Source organism: Mirounga angustirostris, unplaced genomic scaffold (assembly GCF_029215605.1).
Source record: "Mirounga angustirostris isolate CCGP_5_RB_7025 unplaced genomic scaffold, mMirAng1.0.hap1 SCAF_8, whole genome shotgun sequence".
In the NCBI taxonomy this organism is placed as follows: domain Eukaryota; kingdom Metazoa; phylum Chordata; class Mammalia; order Carnivora; family Phocidae; genus Mirounga; species Mirounga angustirostris.
Genome location: NW_026991716.1, coordinates 60,061,283 through 60,085,634, shown reverse-complemented (window position 1 = coordinate 60,085,634; position 24,352 = coordinate 60,061,283). Strand labels below are relative to the sequence as shown.

General features: G+C 36.0%; 1 protein-coding gene across 1 annotated transcript in view; it reads left to right on the top strand.

Moving 5' to 3' along the window:
- LMBRD1 (LMBR1 domain containing 1) overlaps window positions 1–24,352 on the top strand; it is a 132,761-nt gene that overhangs the window by 44,855 nt on the left and 63,554 nt on the right. Inside the window, exons 7-8 of the mRNA XM_045867062.3 lie at window positions 1,552–1,625; window positions 21,446–21,571. Of these exons, the coding sequence (XP_045723018.1) occupies window positions 1,552–1,625; window positions 21,446–21,571 (200 nt within the window). The remainder of the gene's footprint in view (window positions 1–1,551; window positions 1,626–21,445; window positions 21,572–24,352) is intronic.

Here is a 24,352-nt window from a genome sequence, read left to right as displayed (position 1 = left end):
TTAATGGTATTAGTAATATTAACTTTTTTGACTGGCCAAATATGTTAATATAATACTCCATTTTATCAATTGTAGGGTGCATATTTTCCCACATTTTTATATTTCTGATATTGGGATGTGTTTTATAAGTGATAGACCTTAAAATTGCTATCAGCTAAATACCAGATCTCTCCTAGTTTTTGGTTTTTTTTTTTTTAAAGATTTTATTTATTAGAGAGTGCAGAAGCAGGGGGTAGGGGCCAGAGGAGGGGGAGAGGGAGAAGCAGACTCCATGCCGAGCAGGGAGCCCAACACGGGGCTCCATCCCAGAACCCTGAGATCATGACCTGAGCCGAAGGCAGATGCTTAACTGACTGAGCCACCCAGGCACACCTCTCCTAGTTTTATGAACAATTTCTGTTGATAATTCTAGTAACATCAAGAAGATAATAGCATCAGAATGTCTTTGATTTAATAAAATCTAATATTTTAGTTTTACAAAATGAAGGCTTAAAAATTAGGCTTGCATAGCAGCTTGTGAATTTGTTTAATAATATGCTTTCTTAAAGTGTGATATAAAACTGAGACATGAGTTTTAAGAAGATAAATTATTCTGATTTTATTGTTATTCATGAAAGATTAATATACATTAAATTAAAATTATATTTGGTTCCACAGGACCTGCATTTTAACTAGATCAAAACAGGTTCAATAGGACCTATATTAAAACTGAAAAAATTAGTATTACTCCCATTTATGAATATTCAAATTTGCTTAGTGTTTCATTGTATAATCTAGTATAATTATTTAAAAGTGTCACTCTTGCCTCCAAATTACTGGCCTTCCCTTAAACAATTTACTATGTCTAACTTGTTAACATAATATTCTTCCTGTGTTAGTACTTTGTTTGAATTTATTTTTTGCTTGTGTTTGCTTTTTATTTGGTTTTGTTTTTTTCCTGCCAGATGGGCAGTCTAGCTCCTTTCAAGTTAAAGAATGAAATAAACTCTTGAAGATTTAGTTTTAGGCTATATGTTGAAAACTTATTTGAAAATTAAGAAACTAGGAATATCAGGATTGCGGGCAGAGGGAAGAGAAGTAGTCAGTGTCAGTGGCTTTCCTATGTAATGTTATTTCTCAAGGACTGCCATTCAGAAAGTCTAGGATAGTTTTTTTGCCACCTTTATTTTGCTGATTTCTTTTTAGGCTCAATAATTAGACAATAATTTTTCTCTTTAATTTTAAGAAGTGAAAGAAAGAAAATCTTAGTCCAAAAGATTTTTGCAAATCAATTTGTGAAGATCCTTTTAAAAACTCTTTTCTCAGGGCACCTGGCTGGCTCAATAAAGCATGCAACTCTTGATCTCAGGGTTGTGGGTTCGAGCCCCATGTTGGGTGTAGAGATTTTCTCCCCTTGGAGTTGGCACTTCAAAGATGAGGTAATATACATTGGGTTTATTCCTTAAGAATGTATAAGAAACCCAGTTTTTATATCTTTATATTGATTTTTTGAATATAAACATTTGAATAGTATATGTGTACGTTTTTAACAAAGTTCTGCTTCCTTTGCAGATGGTTTAGCTGCATTGTCATTTTCTATTAGTTCTCTGACCTTGGTTGGAATGTTGGCAGCTATAACTTACACAGTAAGTGTAACGGTGATAATTGAGTTAAAATTAAGAAATTACTTTATGAAGCAGTTTCATTTTACCTTAGTCATGTATTCAATTAATTATATTTTCCTCTTTAATATTTTAGTGCTTGCTTCTTCATTTTCTTAAGTTTTCTTTACTGAAGAGGAGAGTAAATTTTTAACTACTTAGTCACAATCATTTTATCTATATTTTTGAAATTTAACATTCAGAAACAAATTTTATAACTTGTGAACCTTGAAGATGGTTATATATTATGCCATAGTAGATTTAGTGATTTATAAGCATATTAGAACTTTGAACTGTAGATCAGTATCTATTACTGATGCAGTAGATTCATCCTACTTGGGTATGTAGAGTTTTTAAATTTAGATATTTTATATAATGTGATATCTCCTTAGTGTATAGAATCTAATCTTATACACTGAGAGACTACTTTTTTTTTTTTTTCAGTCTTTCTGGAGATAGTAAGGTATGAGTTATAGCCTGCCAAACTTGTGTACAGTCTGTTTTTTGAGTTTTTTGCTCAAATTATAGAGGAAAAACCAACACTAAATGCTTCTTACCTACCTCTTGAAAGAGAGTGGTGTAGGAAGCTTTAAATTATCTAGAACCTTTCCAGATTGAGTTTATGTTTACAGAATTCTTAATTCTTACAGAAATGGGAAATACTGGTTATAAAGAAAACATTTTTGGATATTGTTCCAATATATCTTTCTTTAGACATGAAAGAAATGGGCTTTTAGTGTGATAGCAGAATCTAATTTTGTTACATAATTATTCAAGGGTCATCATTTAGAATAAAAGCAGTCTAAAATACATGCATTTTAATATGTCAGGTGCTTATTTGGATACTCTGTTTTATTTATTGCCATTTTTTTTTTTTTAAAGATTTTATTTATTTATTTGAGACAGAGAGAATGACAGAGACAGAGAGCACACGAGACGGGGGACGGTCAGAGGGAGAAGCAGGCTCCCCGCCGAGCAGGGAGCCCGATGCGGGACCCGATGCGGGACTCGATCCCGGGACTCCAGGATCATGACCTGAGCCGAAGGCAGTCGCTTAACCAACTGAGCCACCCAGGCGCCCCACCATTTTTTTTTTTTTTTTTAAGATTTTATTTATTTATTTGACAGAGAGAGACAGCGAGAGCAGGGACACAAGCAGGGGGAGTGGGAGAGGGAGAAGCAGGCTTCTTGCCGAGCAGGGAGCCCAATGCGGGACTCGATCCCAGGACCCTGGGATCATGACCTGAGCCGAAGGCAGACGCTTAACAACTGAGCCACCCAGGCACCCAATTTATTGCCATTTTTTTTCATGGATTACTACATAAGGAATTTGTCATACTATTAGTGGTAATTATCCTTCCATCTCACAGAATATATGTGTGCTATCTTTATTTATTTGTCTTTTTAAAATTTATTTATTTATTTTTTGGAGAGAGACAGAGAATGTGAGCGGGGTGGTTAGGGGCAGATGGGGGAAGAGAGAGAGAGAATCTTAAGCAGGTTCTTTGCCTGGTGTGGAGCCCAACAGGGGGCTCAGTCCCACAACCCTGAGATCATGACCTGAGCCGAAATCAAGAGTTGGACGCTTAACCAACTGAGCCACCTAGGCACTCCTCTTTCTTTTAAGAAGCAGTCACAAATTGGGCACCTGGGTGGCTCAGTCAGTTAAGCGTCTGCCTTCGGCTCAGGTCATGATCCCAGGGTCCTGGGATTGAGTCCCACATCAGGCTCCCTGCTCTGTGGGGAGCCTGCTTCTCCCTCTCCCACTCCCCCTGCTTGTGTTCCCTCTCTCGCTGTATCTCTCTCTTCAAATAAATAAATAAAATCTTTAAAAAAAAAAAAAGCAGTCACAAATTAACAACAAATTAGGAGTTCGACCTCAACTCTAATTGTTATTCTGTGATTGATGTGTTAAGGTGATTTTGCGTGTTTTTTAACCTTCCTGGGTCAGGGTCTTTCCCATTAATGAGAGTAAAAAAATGCCTCTTAGAGGTTTTTTGAAGGTCAAATGATACTGTGTAAAAGTGCTTTGAAAACTATAGGAAAATGAGTATATAACAGTTGATAAAAGATTAGTCAGGAGAAACAGATGGAAAAAGAGGAAACCAATATGTAAGGTCAACATCAAGAACTATGAAAGGTCTAAGATTTTACCCTCGTTGTAGCCTGTTACAGTTCTGTGGTTGTTGGCTAAAGATGCAAGACTTCTGGGTCAAAGAGAGACCTTTGTATTACAGCAATAACAATAGCCTTAGCATTAGCATTTTCCTTTGCTGGTTTCCTCAGTTCCAATTCCCATGGGGTAATGTGAAGTGCACCAGATGATACTTCCATATAGAAGAGGAACCTTTGAACTTATGGAAGCTGAAGCTTTTATAATGGACAGTAAGTCTGCTTGCCCTTTGCTCCAGAGGAAGATGCTATCTTTGTTTTCCAAGGCTATTTTTCTATATAAACATCCTTGAAAAGATAGTATAGAAAAAAATGAGCATTTGTGCCTGGTTTGCAAGGTGTGAAGAAATTGGAGACCCATGGAAGATTGTCTTCCAATAGTCAAATGGTATTTGCTATGAAAAAAAATAAAGCAGTACAATGGGATAGACAATACTGGAGGCTGGTTCTACTATAAAGATCAGGAGGGACTTCTCTAACATTTGAACAGAGACCTGAGTAAAGTGACTGAACCAGCCATGAAGGAAGAGTAAGTGCAGAAATCCTGAGGTAGGCACAGGTATGCAGTGTTCAGATAATAGCAAAGAGGCAAAGCCAGTATGGCTGGAGCTCAGTTAACAAGGGGAAGGAAGGCTGAAGTTTAGATGAGAAATTAATATAGAGCCTTATGCACCATGGTTAGGATTTTGAATTTTATTTTGGTTGAGATTAGAAACCATTGGAAGGTTTTAAATGGAGAAGTAATAGGATCTGTCTAACATTTTAACACTATTACTCTGGTGGCTCTGAATTACATAAGCTGTGGCAGTGATGATTGGGAGTGGGAAAAATCTGTGAAATTACTAAATTCTTTGAAAGAGAGCTTCCCTGTAGGAATGATAGTATTGTAAAGTAAATATTTTCAACTAATATTTTATATTACTCTAACTCAAGCTGTGAAAATGATCATTTAAATAATCAAACCAAATAAAATAATCATACTGATTTAGTTAAGATATCCTTAGAAGAACCTTATGTTTTTAGAATGCAGAGGGCATTGATAAACAGAGGACTTTATGATGCGGCCTAGGTTGGGAACCTGAAAGATGTAGAAGGTATGCTGAATAGGTGGGGAGGGGTCCCTTAAGTCCTAAGCCCAGGGAAGAGGGTCCAATTTAACAGTATAGTAAGGTCATACTATCTAGGAGTTATATTTTTTCTTTAAGTAGCATAAGCAATAAAATGTGACTCTTGGTGGAAAGTCTTCAATGTAGATTCTTTTTAAGTCTGTGGGTCCCTTGAACTACTTTACTGTCTAAATTTACTCATTTCTAAACTGGGAATAATGTTTAATAAGATTATGAAGATTTAATTAAGAAATTTACCCAGTCTTGGAATTTGTTGGTCACCCAGTAGTCACTAATAGCTCAAATTGTTGAATATTCACAGTTTAGTATGGTTTAAACTATAACTCACAGCTCTTTCCACATCTTGCAGTGAAAGTAAACCAGATGCTAATAGCAGTTGTATCAACATCATTGAAAAAGTGGTTTATGAAAAGATGAGTAAGTCAAAGGAGGTATTCAAAGTTGGGTGGTAGTTACTTGGAGGAGGGGATGGATAGACAAACTTTTAAATAGCACAAAATATGCTCAGAACTCAGTGGAAGTATGTTTTGCCACCAAATCAGTCTGGCCAGTTTTACTATCTAGTATGTATAGAGAAGACCCTGTTTAAGGGGAGAGCATGACATTTATACCTGAGCGCTAGTCATGAGTGAAAGTCTTTATGTAAAATCTCGTATCTGAACCCTAGCTTCCCCATCTGTAAAAATGGGCCATTAAAACTCAAACTTACTAAAAAGCTAGTTGAAAATCAACTGTTTATAGATAGGTGGTTTTGTTATAGAGAGGTGGTTAATAGTACTAATTATCATATTTGCTTGCAGATATAAAGTTTTGTCCTAACTTGTTATGGAAAAGCTTGAGAATTGAGCTTTTCACATGGTAGAGCATGGAAAGAGGGTACAGTATATATTCATGGGAAGTAGAAGAGATTTACTTATTTTTTTTTGAGAGAGAGAGAAAGAGAGAGGGCATGCGCAAGCAGGGGAAGGAGCAGGGGAGAGGGAGACAGAGTATCTTAGCAGGCTTCACCCTCGGTGGTAAGCCTAAACGGGGCTCAACCTCATGACCTTGAGATCATGACCTGAGCTGAAATCAGGAGTCAAATGCTTAACCAACTGAGCCACCCAGGCGCCCTAAGAGATTAATTTTAATTAAAGCTCCCAAAATGGGAAGTTAATATTTAGAGTACTTTGACTCTGAGTGCAAAGAACTAATTATTAAATGTAAAGTCGTGTCTACTATAGACTCTGTAACTGTTAGTATTGAGACCAGAAAAGTTTTTGTTGTTGTTGTTTTAAGATTTTATTTATTTATTTGACAGAGAGAGACACAGTGAGAGAGGGAACACAAACAGGGGGAGTGGAGAGGGAGAAGCAGGCTCCCCACAGAGCAGGGAGCCTGATGTGGGGCTCGATCCCAGGACCCTGGGATCCTGACCTGAGCCGAAGGCAGACGCTTAAGGATTGAGCCACCCAGGCGCCCCCGAGACCAGAAAAGTTTTTATAATGTGTTAGTAGAATGTGATTTTCTTAGCTACCCATTATTGTTTAGTTTAGAAACTAGTTGATTATTTAAATTTTACCAAGATCATATCTACTCTACCATGTCTTAAGGGATAACCCAATAATTAGGCACTATTCAATATTAGAAGAATGTCAAGCAACATACACCTTGCCTACTGTTTTCATCTTAAATTGAAAGGGAATGCTACTTTTTAAATTAAAAAAATGAAACCTCTAGACACACTATTTATGTATATTTTAATTTTTTGGTGCCACCAAGTGGGGAAATGTTGAATAATGATACTTTCTTTTTTTTTTTTTTTGAATAATGATACTTTCATACAAAATGTATCCTATGGGCCAATGAAGTGCCTATAGAAACAGTGACTACTGAACTTTTTATTATATACACATATCAGTAAAAACTTTACCATGTCATATGTGTATATATATATATATATATATTTATATGCACACACACCTATACACACACACATAACATTATGCTAATCTAGATACATTTAATATAAAATATAAAGAAATAGATTAAAGAAAATTAAAGTGATAAATTAAGGATTCAGAAATAGAAATAGAGCATTGATTTTTGGTAATCTTTGGAGAGAAATGCTCTTTAAAAGTCAAATTTTCAGCCTTCCATGTGATACTATGTTTCACTGAATCTATGTCACTGATTGTAAGATGTACCTGCCTATGCTTTCTTATCATTTATAATTTTGTTTTATATTTAGTGTGAGTTTTTTAGACTTAAATAAATACTTTTTTTTATTTTTTGACTTATATAAATACTTTTAAAAAACCATATCCTTCTTCACACACAATAAGGAGAATGTAAGTGAAATAAATTGGAAAGGTGTTCCTTAAAAGTTCACATTTGGAGTCTGAGTCTTCTGAATCACTTTTTTAAATTGGTTATTCACATCCATGTTTACTATACAAGACTGTCTTTTATGCTATCAAGAGAATTGATGATGCAGCTTTTACTAAGTCCTCCACTCTTGTCTCTGGAATTTTCTTTGAAGCTGCTAACATACCCATTGTCAACTATAAGTTGTTTTTGTTGTTTCTTGGCTTGCCGTGTGAAGGACAAATGGAAAATGGCTTTTACTTTGGGTATGTTCCTTTAAGCTCATAAAGCACTTGGTTGTTGCTTTGTAAGAAAATACGGAATTATACTCCTTTTTTTTTTTTAATTTTATGTATTTATTTTGAGAGAGCAAGAGCAAGAGCAGGCACACATGGGAAGGACAAAGGGAGAGAATCTCAAGCAGACTCCATGCCGAGTGTGGAGCCCCGTGTGGCCTCGGTCTCATGACCTGAGCCGAAACCAAGAGTCAAATGCTTAACCGACTGAGCCACCCAGGTGCCCCTGCTCCTTGTCAATAAATACTTGCTTCACTGTTTGCTCCTTTCTTTCCCCTTACACATTAATTTTTTGTTTCAATGTCCAATCACAGTACTATCTTAAAGACATTGTAAGTGGCAATTAAACTCAGTAGTGGTAGCAAGAATGCATGTAACTCAAGTAGAGGACTAACTGTAATGTAACCAGCTGTGACTAAATTTGTGACCATGTAGGTAATGACAGCTATGTCATGACTTCTGTGTAGTCGATGATTATAAGATGCATCCAAATTTCACTAATGTTAAATGTGAGAAAATATATGTTTTGGATTCAATGAATATTTAAAGGAGAAATCTTAATTGAGTATGTGTTTAATGAATTGTTTCATTAGTCATAAGCTCATACATGTCCTTGAATAATAGGTGTTAAACAAATATATGCCAGACATTTATGCAGTCTACAAGTAGTGCTTGGTATTGCACCTTTACAGTAATCCAGGGATCACAGGTTGGAAATTTTTATTCTAGATATTAAAGAGATACATAGGGAAAAGGTGCTGTTCTAAACTGGGCAGTGTAAGAAGGTATTAGAAATGTTGGGGTGCCTGAGTGGCTCAGTCAGTTAAGCATCTGCCTTGGGCTCAGGTCATGATTCCAGGGTGTGGGATGGAGCCCCACCTCCATCGGGCTCCCTGCTCAGTGGGGAGCCTGCTTCTCCCTCTGCCTGCCGCTCCCCCTGCTTGTGCTCTCTCTCTCTACAAATAAATAAAATCTTTTTAAAAAATTATCCTTAAAAAAAAAAAAAGAAATGTTTGTAGTTTGTATGTATTCTTTCAAACATTTTAGGTTTTAATACATATGGTGACTTATTTTTGGAACTTGAACAAATAAAATTGGAGGCAATTATGACCATCAACCTAGAAGCATTTTAAAGGATATAATTTCTATAGCCTTGTTGATTTTCTGATAATTCACTAGAGGGCAGTAGTAAGCAATAAAAGCTTTGTTTCTGAAAAGGATAGCTTTTTTATACTTTTTTTTTCAAAGAAGTCTGAGGCTAAATTCAAAAGATTATTATTTAAAGACCTAAGGTTGTAATGATTAAATGTCTTACGTAATGTTTTATATCAGTTTTATCATAATCTAAATATTACAGTTAAATTTCCTGATAATCACATACAATCCAAAAAAAAGCTAAAAGGTAGCTAATCCAAAACAATGACAACTTTCTTTTACTGTTGTTTTCAGACTTAAAAGTTCACGAGAAGATACTGTATTCTGGTCCCATGTTACCACAAGGTGTTACCAAGAACATGTCTTTATTTTCTAAGATTTTTATATTAAGCTATTTAGGAATTTAGTTCAGCTCTTCTAATAAATATATAAATTCCATGTAAGGAAATAAGTTCATGTGAATTTAGATTTCTCTTTTAAAACAATTGTTAAATATTATTAGGAGAAAAAATAACTGAGACCTGGTTTTTACATACCAAATAGTCTACTGCACTTGTTACTAGTCTGGCTAAGAAATCTGTGTTTTTAAGAATTTTCGGAGTGATTCTGATTAGCCAAGTTTGGCAGATGTAGTGAAACAAATGTGAAGACCAATAATGTTAACATACAGCGTTTTGTACTATAATTGAGTTAAAAGCAAGGCACATTTACAAGTCAAGGCATATTTCTCAGACATGGTGTATGAGACCTGAAGGGCACTGAAATTTGCTGAAGAAATAGGGTTAAGAAGTTAGGCATTCTAGTTGAAAGCACTGCATGTACTAAAGTGTGGAAACTGGACAAAGCCAGAAGTAGTATAAAACCAGTGTTTTAAGAACAGTGAACAATTCAGAGGTGTGAGGTATGAGATGAGGTTGGCAGGGATCAGATTTTGAAGGGTTTTGTATGCCAGGATTAGATAATTGCAATCTGTTCATAACAGTAATTCTACCTTTCATTGAAAAGTAACAAAACAACTTTTTTGAACAATCTTACATGAAATTCTGGTATACAAAAAAGTTAGATGTACAACATAGAATTGCTCTGGTTGAAGTAGTAGCAGGTTTGTGTGTGGCTACTTGTCTTCTTATCTCCTATAGTGGCCTTAAAGGCATCCACCCCAAATCCTAGGATGTCCTCTCAGAGCACTTTGAAAACTATTCTAATTAGTCCTGGAGATCTTAATGGATGTTAATTATGGGACTGACATAATCTGACGTGTATCCTAGAGATTACTTTGGAAACAGTGTAGAAGATAGATTTATACAAAGTGAGACCAGCAGACCAGGAAGGAGAATTTAGATGACCTTGTATTTGACTGTAGACTCTAAATAAGGGCTACATTGTTGATATTGACTAGAGCAACAGATTCCTTGGGAAATAATATTGAATACTGAGGTTCTCTACTTAGGGATCAAATCCATCTAAACAAGCATTGGGGTAAAATAAGCTTGTTTCGAGGTGTTTGGGAGGACAGGGAATTTATGTGGGCATAAACTGTGTTTAGCAAAATATTTTTGCCTTGGAATTTGGTGTGACACAACATAGGTGTGTTAAAATTATATATGAATGTGGATAATTGGTAAATAATGTAATACTGCTTATTCATCAGGGTCTTCAAGTGTTATGTTACTTTTTTCACTGTTTTAAAAAGTCGTGGAATTACTAGAAGAAACAAATGGGTCAAATGATAATAGAGTTAGGAAAGCCCTGTAAGAAAAGGTTAGAGATGCTGTGGGATACTTTGGCTCCCATAGGCTTTTTTATTTACATTTTCAGTGTTCTAAGGATATGATATTTTATATTCTTTCCTTTTTATACTTTACCAAGGTCATTACAAGTATAAAGTTGATAAGAATTGATTAATTACAAGAAAATTACTCTGCCTAAATTAAATTTCCTTCCAATATGAAACAGAAGGAGGGGAGCAATGGGGAAATCATGAGAACATTAACTTTTGTTTTAACAATATGTAAAATGTAAGATTTTAAGGTATTTCTCCATTAGAAAACACAAGGACTTGAATATTGGGTAATAAGTTCATAATTATCTAGATACATTGTGCTATATATAGTTGATATTACCTGATAGAACTAGTTGATTTCTGGGATTTCTTTTTGGTCATGTTCTTTGCTCATATTCTCTCTTAATTAAAAAACAAAAAACAAAACAAGCCACGGAGGGAGTTTCAAGATAGTGGCATAAAAAGACCCTGAACTCACATTCTCGCATGGACACAACAAACTTACAGCTATATTTGGAATAAATTTTCTCTGAAAACCACCTGAGAACTTGATGAACAATACCTCCACAACGAAGGACAATAGAGACATATCAAGTAATGTAGGAGAGTTGAAGACACAGCCTCACCCCCGACCCCATCCCAGATGACCCCACAATCAGGAGGTATCCCATAATAAGGAACTCTCCCTTGAGGAGTAAGGGGATTGTACCTCCTATCAGGCATCCTGACCCTAGGGGCTAGCACTGGAAAGGTGACCCCCTCCCCAGACATCTGGTTCTGAGAATCAGTGGGGAATTAAGAGAGGGAGAATCATAGAACTGTAGGTAACAGAGATCCTGCTTATAAGTGGCTTGTGTACAAACCTGCTCTCCCTGAGATCCAGCATAGAAGCCACAGATTTAGAAGTGCCTACACTGTATATGAGGGAGAACCACTTACTAATTTTAAGGAGGCTGTGGCAAAGGCAGGGACCTGTAGACACTTTATCTGGTGATGGAAGCATTGGTGGAGTCCATTTTTGGAATCTCATTCTAACTTGCTGGTGACAGAGCAGATGAGTGCCATTTCTAGTGCTCTTCCTCTAGCATGCAAGCACTAGAGGGCATATTCTGCCCACTTAACCCTTAACCTGGCTGGCAAGCACCTCACACCACACAGCACTCCAGCTACAAAGGGCCAGGCTAGTGTCCTGAGCCCTGTTCTCCTCACTCAGTGATTGGGCTGCAGATGGGCCAGATGAGCACCATGATCCCTACTTCCCCCATGTAGCAGCAAAGCTGCAATGGTCCAAGTGGGAGCCCTCAGTCCTGCCCAACCTATGCAGAGAACCAAGTTGTAACTGGGCTGGGAGAGTGCACTGAGCCCTACCCTCACTGTGCAGCACCCAAGCTACAACCTAGTTGGTCCAGTGACCTAAGTCCCACCTTTCCTGTGCAGCATATGGACTGCAACTGGGCTGGTAAACACCTGAGTCCTGTTCTCCCTTAGCAGCAGCCAAGCTGTAATTAGCTTCCAGGGACACCCTAAGCCCCACCTAATTAGCATAGAGACTGAGCCACAACTGTGATGGGCAAACAGCTGGAACCCCACTCTCCCTGCACAGTGTCTGAGCCACAACGGGGCAGAGTGAGTGCCCTGAGCCCTGATCTCCCAAACAACAGTGCTGGCTCTTTCACACCTGGTGGGCACATGCAACCCATTGAGCGGTTGCCCGTATGAAGTGTCTGGCTCTGATGGCCAGGGGAGATTGCTCTAATGGCCCATGTGAACCAACTGTTAGACAAGACCACCCCTTCAAGACTGAGGGAGATAGCAGTTTCACCTAATACATAAAGACAGAGAGGCAGAATGAGGAGATCAAAGAATATGTTCCAAACCAAAGAAAAAGGCAAATCTCCATTAAAAAAAAAACTTTAATGAAAGGGAGATAGTAACTTACCTGATAAAGAATTCAAGTAATGGTCATAAAGTTACTTAGCAGTGTTGGCAGGAGAATGGATGAACACGAGAACTTTAGCAAAGCTACAGAAAATATAAGAAATCAATTAGAAGTTATAACTGAACTGAAAAATACAGTAGAGAGGTTCAGTAGCAGAAAGGATAAAACGGGAGCATCAAGGCAAAGCTTGAAGACAAAGCAATGGAAAACACCCAGACAGAGCAGCAAAATGAAAAGAATTAAAAGAAGGGAGGACAACTTAAGGGACTTTAGGAACTATATCAAGTGGGATAAATTTGCATTATAAAAGTTCCCAGAGGAGATGAGAGAGAAAAAGGGCCAGAAAATTTTTTTGAAGAAATAATGGCTGAAAACTTCCATAATCTGGAGAAGGAAACACATCCAGGTCTGGAAGCCCCGGAAGTTCCAAACAAGATGAACTCAACAAGAAACAATCTCAGACACATTGTAGTTAAAATGGTAAAAGTTAAGCATAAAGAGAGGATCTTAAAAACAGCAAGAGAAAAGTAACATATTACATACAAGGGAAACCCCATAAGGCCATCAGCAGATTTTTCAGTAGAAACTACAGGCCAGACAGGGGAGTGACATAACTAATATATTTATGTGGCATAACATATTTAAAGTGCTGAAAGGGGAAAACTGTCACCCAAGAATTTTCTACCTGGCAAGATTATCATTTGGAATTGAAGGAGAGGTAACAGTTTCCCATGTAGGCAAAAGCTGAGGGGGTTCATCACCACTAAAGTATGAAGGGTTAAAGACAAGAATAGTAAAATTAAAAATACAATAATTAGTGAGGTGCCTGGGTGGCTCAGTTGCTTAAGTGTCTGACTCTTGATTTCAGCTCATGTCATGATCTCAGGGTCATAAGATTGAGCCCTGTGTTGGGCTCCACCCTCAGTGGGGCATATGCTTGAGATTCTCTCTCTCCTTCTCCCTCTACCCCTCCCCCTAAACACGTGCACATGCATGCTCTCTTCTCTTTCTAAAATATATATATAATTAAGGGATGCATAAAATAAGATGTAAAATGTGTCATCAAAAATATAAAATGTGGGTAGGGGAAGTAAAATATAAAGCTTTGGGATGTGTTCCAAATTAACTTACTATCAACTTAAAAGAGATTGTTATATACATGAGATGTTATATATGAACCTTACAGTAACCACAAAGAAAAAACTTATAGTAAATATACAAAAGGAAAAGAGAAAGGAAACTAAACATAACACTAAAGAAAATAAATAACAGGGAAGAGAGAAAGAGAAGAAAGGAACAAAGAGAAACTACAAAAACAACCAGAAAACAACTAACAAAATAATACATAACTGTCAATAATTATTTCTTATTTTTTAAAGATTTGTTTATTTATTTGAGATAGAGTGAGAGAGAGCGAGAGCAGGGGCAAGGGGCAGAGACAGAGGGAGAAATAGGCTCTCTGCTGAGCAGGGAGCCCGATGTGGGGCTCAGTCCCAGGACCCTGAGATCATGACCTGAGCTGAAGGCAGATGCTTAACCGACTGAGCCACCCAGGTGCCCCTCAATAATTACTTTAAATGTAAATGGACTAAATTCTCCAATCAAAAAATGTAGGGTAACTGAATGGATTAAAAAAAAAAACAAGATCCTTCTACATGCTGCTAGGAAGAGACTTACTTCAAATGTAACGACCCACATAGACTGAAAATGAAGGGGTGAAAAAAAGATATACCATGGAAATGGAAAGAAAGCTGGGGTAATAATACTTCTATCAGACAAAATAGACTTAAAAAAAAAATCAAGATGATAAGAAAAAGAAGGGCGTCACATATTGATAAAGGTCTCAATCTAACAAGAGAATATAACATTTAAAAAACAGATTTTTTTAGTAACATACAGTGTATTATTTGTTTCATGGGTACAGGTCTGTGATTCATCAGTCTTACACAATTCACAGCGATCACCATAGTACATACCCTCTCCAATGTCCATTACTCAGCCACCCCATCCCTCCCACCCCCTTCCACTCCAGCAACTCTCAGTTTGTTTCCTGAGATTAAGAGTCTCTTATGGTTTGTCTCTCTCTCTGGTTTTGTCTTGTTTATTTTTCCCTGCCTTCCCCAATGATCCTGTCTTGTTTCTCAACTTCTCATATCAGTGAGATCATATGATACTTGTCTTTCTCTGATTGACTTATTTCGCTTAACATAATACCCTCTAGTTCCATCCACGTTGTTGCAAATGGCAAGATTTCATTATTTTAAGGCCTGCATAATATTCTATTTTATATATATATATATATATATATATATGTATGTGTATGTGTGTGTGTATATATACCACATCTTCTTTATCCATTCATCTGTTGATGGACATCTAGGCTCTTTCCACATTTTGGCTATTGTGAATATTGCTGCTATAAACATTGGGGTTCGTGTGCCTCTTCAGATCACTACATTTGTATCTTTGGGATAAATACCCAGTAATGCAATTGCTGGGTTGTGGGATAGCTCTATTTTCAACTTTTTGAGGAACCTCCATACTGTTTTCCAGAGTGGCCGCACCAGCTTACATTCCCACCAACATTGTAGGGGGGTTCCCCTTTCTCCACATCCTCACCAACATCTGTCATTTCCTGACTTGTTAATTTTAGCCATTTTGACTGGTGTGAGGTGGTATCTCATTGAGGTTTTGATTTGGATTTCCCTGATGCCTAGTGATATTGAGCACTTTTTCATGTGTCTGTTGGCCATTTAGATGTCTTCTTTGGAAAAATGTTGAATGTCTTCTGCCTATTTCTTGATTGGATATTTGTTCTTTGGGTGTTGAATTTGATAAGTTCTTTATAGATTTTGGATACTAGCCCTTTATCTGATATGTCATTTGCAAGTATCTTCTCCCATTCTGTTGGTTGTCTCTTGGTTTTGTTGACTGTTTCCTTTGCTGTGCAAAAGCTTTTTATCTTGATGAAGTCCCAGTAGTTCATTTTTGCCCTTGCTTCCCTTGCCTTTGGCGATGTTTCTAAGAAGAAGTTGCTGTGGCTGAGGTCGAAGAGGTTGCTGCCTGTGTTCTCCTCTAGGATTTTGATGGATTCATGTCTCACATTTAGGTCTTTCATTCATTTGGAGTCTATTTTTGTGTGTGGTGTAAGGAAATGGTCCAGTTTCATTCTTCTGCATGTGGCTGTCCAGTTTTCCCAACAGCATTTGTTAAAGACACTGTCTTTTTTCCATTGGACATTCTTTCCTGCTTTGTCGAAAATTAGTTGACCATAGAGCTGAGGGTCCATTTCTGGGCTCTCTATTCTGTTCCATTGATCTATGTGTCTGTTTTTTAGAGCTTGAAGTCTGGAATTGTGATGCCACCAGCTTTGCTTTTCTTTTTCAACGTTCCTCTGGCTATTCGGGGTCTTTGGTTCCATACAAAGTTGATGGTATTTTGGTAGGGATTGCATTAAATGTGGAGATTGCTCTAGGTAGCATAGACATTTTCACAATATTTGTTCTTCCAGTCCATGAGCATGGAACGTTTTTCCATTTCTTTGTGTCTTCCTCAGTTTCTTTCATGAGTATTCTATAGTTTGTTCAGTACAGATTCTTTGTCTCTTTGGTTAGATTTGTTCCTAGGTATCTTATGGTTTTGGGTGCAATTGTAAATGGGATTGACTTCTTAATTTCCCTTTCTTCTGGCTTGTTGTTGGTGTATAGAAATGCAACTGATTTCTGTGCATTGATTTTATATCCTGCCACTTTACTGAGTTTATGTATGAGTTCTAGCAGTTTTGGGCTGAAGTCTTGGGTTTTCCACATAAAGAGGATATAACATTTTAAATGTTTATGCACCCAGTTTGGAGTACCTAAATATATAAGGTAGATATTAACAGAAATAAAAGGAGAAATAGTAATACAATAATAGTAGTGGATTTTAATACCCTCTTGGATCAATGAATTGGCCATCCAGACAGAAAACCAATAAGGAAACATTGGCCTTAAAATGACATATTAGACCAGATGGACTTGATACATATAGAACACTCCATCTAAAACAGCAGAATACACATTCTTTTCAAATACACATGGAACATTGTCTAGGATAGCTCATATGTTAGGCCATAAAACAAGTTTCAGTAAATTTAAGAAGATTGAAATCATATCAAATATTTTTACAACCACAATGGTATGAAACTATAAATCAGTTACAAGAAGAAAACTGGAAAAAAACACTAACATGTGGAAGCTAAACAACATGTTATTAAACAACCAGTGGGTCAGCAAGGAAATCAAAGAGGAAATCCAGAAATACCTTGAGACAAATGAAAATGAAACACAACATTACAAAATCTTTGGGATGCAGCAAAAGCTGGTTTAAGAGGGAAGTTCATAACAATACAAGCCTACCTCAAGATACAAGAAAAATGTCACATAAACAATCTACATTTAAAGGAACTAGAGAAAGAAGAAAAAACAAGCCCAAAGTTAGTAGAGGGAAGGAAATAATAAAGATCAGAGTGGAAATAAATGAAATAGGAACTAAAAAAACAGAGAAGATCAATGAAACAAATAGCTGGTTCTTTAAAATGATAAACAAAATTGATAGACCTCTAGCCAGACTCATCAATGAATAGAATAGAATAGAATAGAATAGAATAGAATAGAATAGAATAGAATAGAATAGAATAAAATGAAAAAGCCCAAATAAAATCAAATCTGAAATGAAAAAGAAATTACAACTGATACCACAGAAATAAAAAGGATCATAAGAGAATATTGTAAACAATTATATGCCAACAAATTAGACAACCTAGAAGAGTTGGATAAATTTCTAGAAACACAATCTTCTGAGATTGACCATGAAGAATAGAAAATCTGAATAGACCAATTACTAGTAATGAAATTGAATCATGTACAAAAAACTTCAAGAAATAAAAGGCCAGATCGAGATGGCTTCACACATAAATTTTACCACAAATTTAAAGAAGAGTTAATATCTATCTGCCTGAAACTATTAAACAAAATTGAAGAGGAAGGAACACTTCCAAACTCATTTTACTAGGCCAGCATTACCCCATTACCAAAACCAGACAAAGACACTGCAGAAAAAGAAAACTACAGGCCAGTATTCCTGATGAACACAGAGGCTAAAATTCTCAAGAAACCAAAGTCAGCAATACATGAAAAGGATCATACACCATCACCAAGTGAGATTTATTTCAGAGATGTAAGGATGGTTTAACATTTGCAAATCAATCAGTGTGATACACCTCATTAACAAAACGAAGTGTAAAAATCATATCATTTCAGTAGATGCAGAAAAAGCATTGACATAATTCAATATCTGTTTATGATAAAAACTCAACAAAATGGGTATAGACGGACATTCCTTAAAATAGTGAAGGCCATATATGACAGACCCACAGTAATGAAGGCCATACATGACAGACCCACAGCTGACATCATATTCAATGGTAAAAAGCTGAAAGTTTTTCCTCTAAGATTAGGAACAAGGCAAGAATGCACACTCTCGCCATCTTAATTCAACATAATATTGGAAGGCCTAGTGACTGCTGGTAGGCATGGAAAAGACATAAAAGGCATCCAAATTGAAAAAAAGTAAAACTTCCACTATTTGTCGAGGACATGATACTATATGGAGAAAACCCTAAAGACCATCAAAAAACTATTGGAACTACTAAATGAATTCAGTAAAGTTGCAGGATACAAAGTTAATATACAGAAATCTGTTACATTTCTATACACTAATAATAAAGTAGCATAGAGATTAACAGTCCCAGCTACAATTGTATCAAAAAGGACAGAATACCTAGGAATAAATTTAACCAAGGAGGTGAAAGATCTATACCCTGAAAACCATAAGACCTTGAGGAAAGAAATTGAAGGCCACCCTCAAAATGGAAAGATACACCATGCTCATGGATTGGAAGAATTAATATTGTTAAAATGTTCATACTACCCAAAATTATCTACAGAATCAGTGTAATCCCTTTCAAAATGCCAATGACATTTTTCACAGAGCCAGAACAAATAATCCTAAAATTTTTATGGGCCCCAAAGAGCCAAAGCAACCTTGAGAAAGAAGAACAAAGTTGGAGGACTCATGCTCCCTGATTTCAAATTATACTACAAAGCTATAGTAATGAAAATAATATGGTACCACAAAAACAGACACCTGGATCAACAGAATAGAATAGAAACCCCAGAAATAAACCCACATTTATGTGGTCAATTAATCTACATGAAAGGAGGCAAAAGCAGATGATGGGGAAAAGGCAGCCTTTTTAAATAATGGTGTGAAAACTGGACAACTGCAAGAGAAAGAATGAAATTGAGCCACTTTGTTACACCATATACAAAAATAAGCTCTAAATGGATTAAGGACTTGAACATAAGACCTGAAAACATAAATCTCCTTGAAGAAAATATAGGTAGTAAGCTTTCTGACATTGCTCTTAGCAATATTTTTTTGGATATGTCTCTTTAGGCAAGGGCAACAATAGCAAAAATAAATAAATGGGACTATACACAGTGAAGGAACTCATCAAAAGGAAAAGGCAACTTACTGAATGGAAGAAGATACTTGCAAATGATATATCCAGTAAGGGGTTGATACCCAAAATATATAAAGAACTCGTACAACTCAGTAACAAAAACAAAACAAAAAAGAAAAAACCCAACCTGATTTAAAAATGGGGCCTGAACAGACATTTTTCCAAGAAGACATACAAATGGCCAACAGGCACATGAACAGATGCAACATCACTAATTATCAGGGAAATGCAAATCAAAACCACAATGAGATACTACCCCTGTTTGAATGGCTAATATCAAAAAGACAAGAAATAACACATTTGGTGAAGATATGGAGAAGAGAACCCTCATGCACTGTTGGTGGGAATGAAAATTGGTGTAGCCACTATAGAAAATAGTATGGAGGTTCCTCAAAACATTAAAAATAGAAATACCATATGATCCAGCATTTCTGCTGCTGGGTATTTATCTGAAGAAAACGAAAACAGTAATTCGAATGAACACCTCTGTGTTCATTGCAACATTATTTACAATAGACAAGATATGGAAGCAACCTATGTGTCCAACACTGAATGGATAAAGAAGATTTGATGTGCATGTGTGAACAACATGGAGGTTAGGGGTGCTGATCCCCCCGCATGTGTGAAAATCTGCATATAATTTTTGACTCCCCCCCCCCCCAGACTTAACTATTAATAGGCTATTGTTGACCAGAAGCCTTACTGATAGCCTAAACAGTCAATTAACACATATTTTATGTATTATATGTGTTGTATACTGTATTCTTAAAATAGAGAAGGGGCGCCTGGGTGGCTCAGTTGTTAAGCATTTGCCTTCGGCTCAGGTCATGATCTCAGGGTCCTGGGATCGAGCCCTGCGTCAGGCTCCTGCTCAGCGGGAAGCCTGCTTCTCCCTCTCCCACTCCCCCTGTTTGTGTTCCCTCTCTCACTGTCTCTCTCTGTCAAATAAATAAAAATAATAATTATAATAAAAGTAAAATAGAGAAAAGGCAATGTTGTTAAAATCTTAAGGGAAATACATTTATAGTACTATACTGTATTTATAAAGAAAAGAATCCATGTATAAGTGGACCCTTGCAGTTCAAACCCAAGTTATTCAAAGGTCAACTATAAAATTGTCACTAAAGTTTTTTTGGAGTTGACATCTAGGTTGCAGAGAGTTTTTGAGACAATATGCAAGATCACCCGGGATATTTTGAAATTTGGGGGTTAAGCCTAAGAAATAGCCTTTATCACTTCTGCCTACATTCATTGTCTTGAACAATTTCATGAGCCTACTTAACTTCAGGGGAGACTGGCTCAAGTAGTTTGGCTGTGTGCTCAGGAGGAAAATGAAAAAAGATTTAAAATATGTAATGTGTCTGCTTTAGAGCCTGTTGCTGCAACCAGGAAGTGATAGTTGTCAGTTTTGTTTCTGAAGATTTAATGATTTAGAATAACGGTCATGTGGCAATTGTCATTAAGTGTTTTTAATGGTTACAATTAAAAATCATCATTTGGGACTGGCTAATATGGAAAAATATAAAATAATATGTTTATTAATGCTGATTAACATTAGAAAATACTTGTAGGAAAATATTTAAAATACTTAGCAAAACGATTAATTATACTTAAAACTTAAAATAAACTGTATACAGATAATTGGTATGCTAATTAAATAATATGTATGAAAATAAATTTTAGTCAGGGTTTACTATATATAGTTTAGTATCTCATTGTGGTTTTGATTTGCATTTCCCTGATAATTAGTGATGTTGCATCTGTTCATGTGCCTGTTGGCCATTTGTATGTCTTCTTGGAAAAATGTCTGTTCAGGCCCCATTTTTAAGTCAGGTTGGGTTTTTTCTTTTTTGTTTTGTTTTTGTTACTGAGTTGTACGAGTTCTTTATATATTTTGGGTATCAACCCCTTACTGGATATATCATTTGCAAGTATCTTCTTCCATTCAGTAAGTTGCCTTTTCCTTTTGATGAGTTCCTTCACTGTGTATAGTCCCATTTATTTATTTTTGCTATTGTTGCCCTTGCCTAAAGAGACATATCCAAAAAAATATTGCTAAGAGCAATGTCAGAAAGCTTACTACCTATATTTTCTTCAAGGAGATTTATGTTTTCAGGTCTTATGTTCAAGTCCTTAATCCATTTAGAGCTTATTAATTTTGCAGCTTTTCCTTTGAACAATACATGTTATCCTGTGAATAGTTAGTATTACAGATGTCAGTTTATATAACTGTGTGAAATAACAAGAGAATTATGAGACAGTATGTCATGATTCATTCCCATGTACTATGTTCTTCAGTGACTATAATCCTTCACAACTGCTTACTCTTGCACTTGCTTTAAAGTTTAAAGGACATTTTTCCCTCAGAACTGTATGTATAAAATAGTAGTACTAAAACACATTTTAATTTTGTTTCTTTTAGGCCTATGGCATGTCTGCATTACCTTTAAATCTAATAAAAGGCACCAGAAGTGCTGCTTATGAACGTTTAGAAAACACTGAAGACATTGAAGAAGTGGAGCAGCACATTCAAACGATTAAATCAAAAGTGAGTTGTTATTTTATTGTAATTGGGAAGTATAAAAGCATATTGTCTTTGCACTACTTTCTGATATGACTTAGACATTGGCAATCCCATATATTTGACATCATTTGAATTTTTCAACATATCCTTAACAAACTATGTCCATGGTTTTAAAATTTGTCTTCTGTGAAATGCAAGACACTGACAATTTGAGAATTTCTATCAATGTTCTAACAAGTAAAAGCAAAAGTTTTGCTCGGGTATGATCAAGACCTTGCTTTATTCCGAGGTATGTTGATTTCATGTGTAACATCAGATTTTACTGTATCACTTATGTTCAAGTTTTATGTACTAGTGGAATAAGCTAAAAATTGCATGTAATCGCTTGCCAATTGAATGTACTTCTAAAAACACAATGAAGTTTTTTTCTCTGTCACCTTCAAGTAACAGATAAATATTATTTATAGAACATATTTATAGAAAAGATAAATAATACTTATAGAACACATAAAACCTATTTATAGAACATTTCTAAACTAGCTAAAACTAAATAGTATTAAACTAGCATAATCCTGGGGCGCCTGGGTGGCTCAGTTGGTTGGGTGACTGCCTTCGGCTCAGGTCATGATCCTGGAGTCCTGGGATCGAGTCCCGCATCGGGCTCCCTGCTTGGCAGGGAGTCTGCTTCTCCCTCTGACCTTCCCCCCCTCATGCTGTCTCTCTAATAAATAAATAAATAAATAAATCTTTAAAAAAAATAAAATAAAAAAATAAAAAAAAATAAACTAGCGTAATCCTGATACAGAAATCGGATGATAATTGCATACAAAAAAGAAGACTACATATATACTGGTCTCTCATGAACATAGAAGCAAATGTTTTAATATAAGGAAAAGTATTAGCAATTCAAACCTGTGCTGTAATAAGAATATTTTATAATTATCAGATTAGGTTTATCCTAGAAATTCAAGGATGATACATTAGAAAATCTACTAAAGTAGTTTAATGTAGTGAGGATAAATGAGAAATATAAGCATTTTAATAGCTGCTAAAGAATATTTAGTAAAAGTCAATTTGTAGTTATGTTTTTTTTTTTTTTTAAAAAAAAAGCCTTACCAAATTAGAAGAGAAGAGAGTACTTAGGAAAGGAAATCTATAATGAGTGTCATACTTAATGATGAATTAAACATTCCCATTGAAGTCACACATAGGTCAGTGTGGTCAGTATCATTGTTGCTCATTAGCATATTCCTGGAGGTCCTTGTCAGATAAGAGAGAATGCCAGTATAAACCTAAGAGGGAGAGAGAGGAAAAGGGAAATATCCTTATTATTCATATATCATCCACCAAGAAAATCTGAAAGAATGATCAACAAATTAATGGAACTAATAAGAGTTCATCAAAGTGCCTGGATACAAACATACAGAAATCAGTTGGAAGATGTAGTAGAAAATGGTCTCATTCACAATAGCTGCAGACTATAAAATAATAAGGAATGTCAGAATCGTCCTGGTAGAAATTAAATAAAATTTATTGCAATATATAATAGGAGACTGAAATATATGGAGAACTTCATCAGTTCCTGATTGGGAAGATTGAATATTATAGAGATGACAGTTTTTCATAAGTTTAGGTGGAAATTTATAAAAGGCAAAATATGAAATTTTCGTAGACCCCCTGAATTCAGATCAAATACAAAATTTACAAAACATTAGGAGAAAGTGAAAGTAAAATTTTATCTTGGTGTACAGAAGACCTTTCTAAACATGACACTAAAAAACCCCAAATGCTAATTGAGAGATTGGTGAGTTTTACTTTTTTTTTTTTTTTTTAAATTTATTCGACAGCACAAGTAGGCAGAGTGGCAGGCAGAGGGAGAGGGAGAAGCAGGCTCTCCGCTGAGCAGGGAGCTGGACGTGGGGCTCGATCCCAGGACCCCAGGATCATGACCTGAGCCGAAGGCAGCCACTCAACCGACTGAGCCACCCAGGCGCCCCTACATTTTTAAGTTCTAAAATTTATGTACCCAAAAAGCACCACCAAAAGGAAGTCTATAATGTAGGAGGAAATAATCTGCAGTATGAGTATGTATAAAGAACATCTTCAAATCAGTAAGAAAAAAAGATAAGCAATACATAGAAATAATGAACAAAAGACCCAAATAGAGTTTACTGAAGGAAAAATTAAATTCTTCAGTGAAAAATATAAAATGATGCTTCAGCTCTTCAGTAGTAAGTAGGTTGACCAAGCATCCCAGTTTGCCTGGGACCTGAGGGGATTTTCCAGGACATGGACCTTGGAGTACAGAGACCAGGATGGTTGGTCACCCTGTTATCAGAGATAGTAATCAGAGATATGCTAATTAGAGCATCTCAATATTTTATCTTTTAGAAGTCTTTAAAACTTTTACCTTTGTCAGGTATTAGTGAGATTTTGGGGATAGATATACTGCTTGTGGGAATGTAAAATATACAGCTTTTTAAAGAAAATTGTATGATATGACATGTGCCTGTACACACAAACACATCCCTTTTAATAAAGTTTAACCAGCAGTTGATGTCTAGGAGCATCTCTGACTCAAGTATATGTATATACTTATATCTGGGTGAAGAAGAATGTTCATGCACATTGTTAATGCTTCCCAAAAAAGAAAACAATCTAAATGTTCAAAAATAAGGTATTTATTAATATACCATGGTATAATGTGGTATGCATGAGGTAGATTTATATAGACTGAAGAATATATCTTAATAGAATCAAATCAGATTCTCTCAGTTCAAAATCTAGCCCTCCTTATTATGCATA